Source organism: Ammospiza nelsoni, chromosome 4 (assembly GCF_027579445.1).
Source record: "Ammospiza nelsoni isolate bAmmNel1 chromosome 4, bAmmNel1.pri, whole genome shotgun sequence".
Classification (NCBI taxonomy): Eukaryota; Metazoa; Chordata; class Aves; order Passeriformes; family Passerellidae; genus Ammospiza; species Ammospiza nelsoni.
The window spans coordinates 67,604,400-67,610,399 of NC_080636.1; the positions used below are offsets into that span (position 1 = coordinate 67,604,400).

Genomic DNA, 6,000 nt, shown 5'->3' on the forward strand with positions numbered 1-6,000 from the left:
ATACCAAAGCTGATGGGTAAAACTCAAATGAAAGTACATGTTTAAGAACCATTAATGGTTTCATAACAGTGGTAACATGGTATTTATAACATTGCTGCAATCTCCTGGTTACAAGCTCTGCTCTCTCTGACCAGGCTTTGCAACTTTGGAGGTCCAACAGTCAATCTTACATCTGCATCCATTGATTTAAATAAAATATTAGCAAAATGTGCTTTTTCAGAGACTGGGTTGACAAAAAGAAAGTTTACAGATGGAGCAGACTGGGCAAGGTTGCAAGCAAAAGCATAGATTTCTGAGGATCCCATGCTGTGGGGATGTTTCTTTTAGTCAGGAGAAAGAAAAAAATAATTCTGTTTAGTTGTATATGGAATTCCTTTGCCTTGTACTGGCATCAGTACTTTTCGGGCTGATGTTGTAAGTTGTATGAATTTTGTGCGATGGCTTTATGCCATTTTTTGTTCTCTTTTGACAGGGCAAGTCAAACTGCTCTTACTGAGATGAGAGCTGGGACAATTATATAATGACCTTTTCAGGTCAGATGTGCAATATGGAAGATATTTACATTTTATAGTTCTTTTGAGAAAACTTCTTAAATGTGTCTTTAAAAACTTTTAGTTTGTGAAACTTTTGCTTTAAAACAAACTCTAGCTTAATTCAATCTGCAAATTACTGTTTTTGTCTAAACATTTCTCTGTGTGTCTGTTTTGCCAAAATCCAGCACTTACAGTAACATTAGTGTTGTAGCTCCTTTGCTATTCACTGACTTGTTCTTAGAGTTGAAATCCTCTGCTCATTTTTTCTCATTCGTTTTGCTACCCCTTTCTTCTCTTCAGCTACTGTTGAGGCTATTGAGGCTGATGAAGGTAAATTGGCCAGTCCCCTTTCTGTTGGTGCCACAACAGATAAGGGCTCTGCTGGGTGTATTCATTTTGCTGTAGCTTGTACAGATTGTGTGGGTGTTGGGCTAACAATTGTGGCTCGGTATTAACCAAAATGTAATTGCTTTAAAGGGGAAAGTGTTTTTTTTGGTTTTTCTTTCTGTTGCTGCTGTTGAAGTTTTTCTCTTTCTGTAAGTTACAAACACGTTGGAATTGCTTTATGTGGAATTAAGCACTGAGTAATGCCACAGGAGGAGATCAGGGAACTCAGATTTCACGGGACATAACTTGGCAGCACTCATAAATGCTTTGTGACACATAGCTCAAAAGCTGTGTGCTGGAGGCTGGCTCAAACTATCCTCAGCAATTTCTGGTCAAAGAAAACACATAGCTTTTTATATATTCTCTCTTTTTGTTGTTGTTTCTTTTCCGCTTTTTTTTTAATTTATGCTTCAGTTTGTTTCCTTTCCTTTAGGTCACTAATGAAAAAATTTGATTGGTCTTTTGTTATAGTACAGCATGTTTCTGTTTCCCTTTAAAAGTAAAACAACACGAGACATTTGTCTGCAAGATGTCTGCTTCTTTTGGTAGTGGCAGTTTACACACTGGATATTTACGTTAGAGCAACCATTAACACAGGCACCATTTTAGCTGCATATAAAGTGACTGGCTGCCTTAGAAGATTTCTGAATGCTCAGTATTGAAAACCGGTGTTTTGTTGACAGACCTCTAATTTAACCCTTAACAATTTTGAACACTTCAGGTAAAATCGAAGTAACCATGTATTGCAATGTAGATGTACAATATTTTTTCAGTATTATAAAGTTTTGGAAGAAGAATTTTCAGAATTCCCCTTTAAAACAAAATTCTTCAGTTGTATTTTGTTCTTGCCCCTCTCAAATTTTCTGTGGGTATTTTTTTAAACTAATTTTTAAAAAAAGTCTGGTGATTGTTGTCCTTTGGTAAGATGTGCCTTTTTGGCCAGTTGAATTTGTTTTTGAATTTTTTAAAGCAGTGATTAAAATTACAGAACAAACAAGTAAGAGAAAATACAACTGCTTTCTAAATAGCAGTGAGTAAGCTGCTATTTATGTTGGAATTATCTATTCCTATCAGCAATCTCTAATCTGCAGTGTGCATTCTTGTTGACAGTTTGGCTGTTTTCTGTGATTTTCTGTGACTATGTGTTGTGTTTTAGTAGACTCTCAATGTAACCTGCTAATATTCGTTGTCTGACCAGCAACTACAGCAGAGCACCTTCCTTAGTGTTACAGACAATAACGTGTCTACTGGAAATACAATCCCTTAATGTGCCCCCATGCCAGCAACATGCACCCCTCAAGTTCATTTTTGATTTGCCATCCTTGCTAGTTAGACACTGTCACCATAGTCACAACTACTGCTCCACACAGGTGAAGCTTCTGATGGAGGAGAAGTTTCACCAGTTCTCCTTCAGGGCCCAGTGACACCAACTGGGCTGTGCTGCTGGCAAGCTCCAGGACATGGCAACTGCTTCAGCTTCAATGCAGCCATCCATTAAACTGTTGCTTTAAGGGATTAGCATGGGTGCTTGTTAGACTTCTTCATTTTGTGGTAGAAGGTAAATAAAAAAAAAAGCCAACCCAAAAGGCAAACCCTAAGAAAACTCACTGTACAACCTGTTCTGTTTTCACTGCTCCGTCCCTGCTCACTTGACTAGTCACCTTTATGTTGTTATTTTTCTGAGTTGAAGTATAATACATGTTAAAAACTATGCACTTCACAAAGTTCCAATGAAACATTTGTGAAACTGGCTAAAGAACTAAATCCTGAGGCAAGCAGGATCTATCATTTTTCACAGGAAAGGCTGGTGCGACCAGCATGAAAATTGCCTTTTCTTGCTCCCCACTAAATACAAGGAGTGGTAGCTTGGTACCAGGTATGTTCTGGGGTTTTGGCTGTGTTAGGCTTTTTTTTTTTAACAAAGTTACCAGCTTGCCCAGAACTGGGACTGCACATAGGAAGGAGAGTATCTGGGGGTAAGGAGAAGAGAAAAGGGGAGAAGGAATACTGAATTGGATCCCTGAAACTCCCCTACCATTTTCTCCCCAGGAAGTTTGCAGTTTCCTGGTACTAAAGCACCATTTCTGCTCTGTGGCATGTTATGATAGAGGCCTAGCAGAAATTCCAGTTCTGGAAGTGCAGTGCACTGATTTGGTACAGATAAGAGAAAAAAGACACAGAAGGCTGATCTATGGGGCTGTGACCTGCTGTTTGCCTCCAGTGCTTTTTTTCTCTTTTGCTTTAAATCTAAAGATCTGCAACACTTCAGTTAGAGAGAGAATAAAATAAAAATCGCAGTCTGTGACTACATTCCTTGGCCTGTGGCTTCCTTCTGAGGTTGGTATGGCCTCACCAATGTCGCTGCTAAAGGGCGGATCATAAATCCTCAGTTGGAACTTTGGTCTTTTGTCAGTGCATTTCCTGAGCTAAACTGTATAGCTGTTCCAAAATGACAATATCCCTGATCTGTGTTGCACAGTGCTCCTGCCATTTGAGTCAAGCTGCTTTCTATGAGTCCAGGGTTGTATCAGGGAAAATAATTGCCCCAGGCAATCAACAAGCAGCTCACCTGTGTTGAGAACAGAAGGCAGCTTGTTGTAGGGTCACTGCAGATCTTCCCTAGCTTTCATGTATATCCCACAAAGTGGCCTCACCATGTCATCACCATCTGGAAGTAGCCAGCAGTTTTTGCATGATGTTTGGCAGTCAGGTGAGAGTTTTGCCTGATGGAAAAGCACTAGGACAAGGCACAGTGTCCACAAGGCTGTAAGTGGTGACAGCAAATGCCAGCTCACCAGCTCACAGCTGTGCCCCCAGCATGGTTCCAAGTGCAAACCATAGTTTCATGTCAGCGTCTTGGTGTTCTGAGCAGAGCCCCAGTGGACAACAAAATACTGGAAGTTGATCGTGTTGAAAACAATGGTTGTGTTGGAAGGGACGGTGGTGGTGAGCCCCAGCTCTTTCTGAGCGTGGTAAGGAGTTGGTGGTGGTGTCAGATCTTCTCTTTGCTGCCTTCCCAAAGAAGGACTCCTGCACTTGTTGCTAAATTGGGGGAAAAGCTGCTGAGAGTTTTAACTTGCTAATTTTATTTTTCAATAATCCTTTATTTAGCTATCAAAGGATTTTCACCCCAGCATAAGATCACTAGCTTCGAAGAGGCCAAAGGCTTAGATCGAATTAATGAGCGAATGCCTCCGCGCAGAGACGTGCCATCCGATGCCAACCTTAACTCCATCAACAAGGCAATCTCCACAGAGACTAATGGCACGGACAGCAACGGCAGTAATAGCAGCAATATCCAGTGACCACTGTCCGGGAGGGGGGGTGAGCTGCAGGGAGCGATGGGGTTGCTGCACGTCAGCACTGGGGTGTTCTTGCCTCTGATAATAGCTTGTTTGCTCTGGGGGCCAGGTGTTGGATTCAGTTTACAAAAATCATCAACAAAGAGATCGTCAACTTTAATTTGGTGGGAGGGCGGGTGGGGGAGACACACCTCCTTTGGATATGCCTTTAAATGCTTGTAGAAAAATGAAAGCTCATGCTGGTATATATTGCAAAGTTAGGGGAATGAACATGTTTTCCTACTGCATTGGGAACGTCTAGCTATGTTACTGAAAGGCCTTTTATTATGTTACTGGACATGAAAACTTTGTTTAATTTCTTACTAACTATTGTACGTTTACAGTTGCAGCACTCAACATCTACAACATCGAAACATTTTTAACAAAATGTACAAACTAAATAAGGACTATTTATTGATAATGTTTTGCTACTCTTGTCAGACAATGGCTATGAAATAAATTAGGCACTCTTTAAAAATATAGAGAAAAAAAGAAAAAAAAAAAGTTGGAAATTTGTTTAAAATGCCAAAAAAAAAGAGAGAGAGAGAGTGAGAGAGCGAGCGAGAGCGACAGTTTATTTTGTACAGATTATGCTTACCTCAGGTTTCTTTAGTGTGCTTCAATGCCCTTCTTTAAATATAACACTTACCTTACTAATTTGGCAGCAATTATCTTTTTCTTTGTTAAAAAAAAACTGGAATAATAACATTTATCTTTTTTTGCTGTTTATATTTAGGGGGGTTTGGTTTGGGAGGTTTTCTGGGGTTTTTTTGGTAAAACAAGTCTTGGTTGTGGCTTGCTAAATTTAAATATTTATGAGTGGTGCATTTTTAAGTATAGTGAACAAGACACCATATTAAGTGCAGTGAAAAGCATCTATATTCTGTAAAAATCTGCCTATGCATGTTTTTTAAGAAAAAATGGCTGTATAGGCCTGTATGGGACTGTAATGCGCTTAGTGGTCTGACTTATACTGGAAATGTATGTATACTGGCGTACTTTATATTCTCTAAAAAGAAAATGCTTAATGCCTTTGAAATTTTGTAATCAAAAAAGCTTTGAAAAATCTAAGGGGGGAGAGTATTCTTAAAGTTTTTAACATAAGCTTGTCAGTGCACATATAGATGGGTAGCATGTTTAGCAAACCTTGTGAAATTTAAATAAGTTTGTAGTTACATGTGAAATTCTAAATGCATGATAACTGTTAATGTCATAATGGTTTAGTCATTTTGTTCTGTTTTGTCATGTGCCACAAAATGTGTAATTTTTTCACTTTTTTCCCTTTGTATATCAGTTACGGGTTTCAACTGGTTCATTCTAAAAAAGAAAAGGAAACAAAACAAACAGTCCATTGATATTTTTTAACAATTGTATAAGTGCCCAAGTAATTCACTACAGCCTACAGCCTTGCCTTTGTAATTTGACTTCGAAATGTTGGCAATCAAAGCATGCACTTGTAACAATGAAAGAAGCATTTTATATTACTACTCAATAAAAATGTGCATGAACTTAAGCATCCTGCCCTTTCTTGCCGTCTCAGTGGCAGAAGCGCGCAGGCACCACACACGTGTGCTTCTTGCTCTCTTTTGCTGTGGACAGGAGAGGACCGCTGGTGTAAGAGATGAGTGACTTGTTTCAAGATTCAAGGTCAGTTCTTTATCGAGAAATAAACCCATGTATTACCCAGCTACTGACTTCTGTCAGTCCTTCAGTTCTGCAGACTTCCCCCAAGGTCTGGT

The 6,000-nt window shown here is 39.4% G+C and overlaps 1 protein-coding gene across 1 annotated transcript in view; it reads left to right on the plus strand.

Moving 5' to 3' along the window:
* PPP3CA (protein phosphatase 3 catalytic subunit alpha) overlaps nucleotides 1–5,774 on the plus strand; it is a 171,050-nt gene extending 165,276 nt beyond the window's left edge. Inside the window, exon 13 of the mRNA XM_059469843.1 lies at nucleotides 4,032–5,774. Coding sequence (XP_059325826.1) covers nucleotides 4,032–4,225 — 194 coding nt within the window. The 3' untranslated portion in view covers nucleotides 4,226–5,774. The remainder of the gene's footprint in view (nucleotides 1–4,031) is intronic.
* Nucleotides 5,775–6,000: the final 226 nt, after the last annotated feature.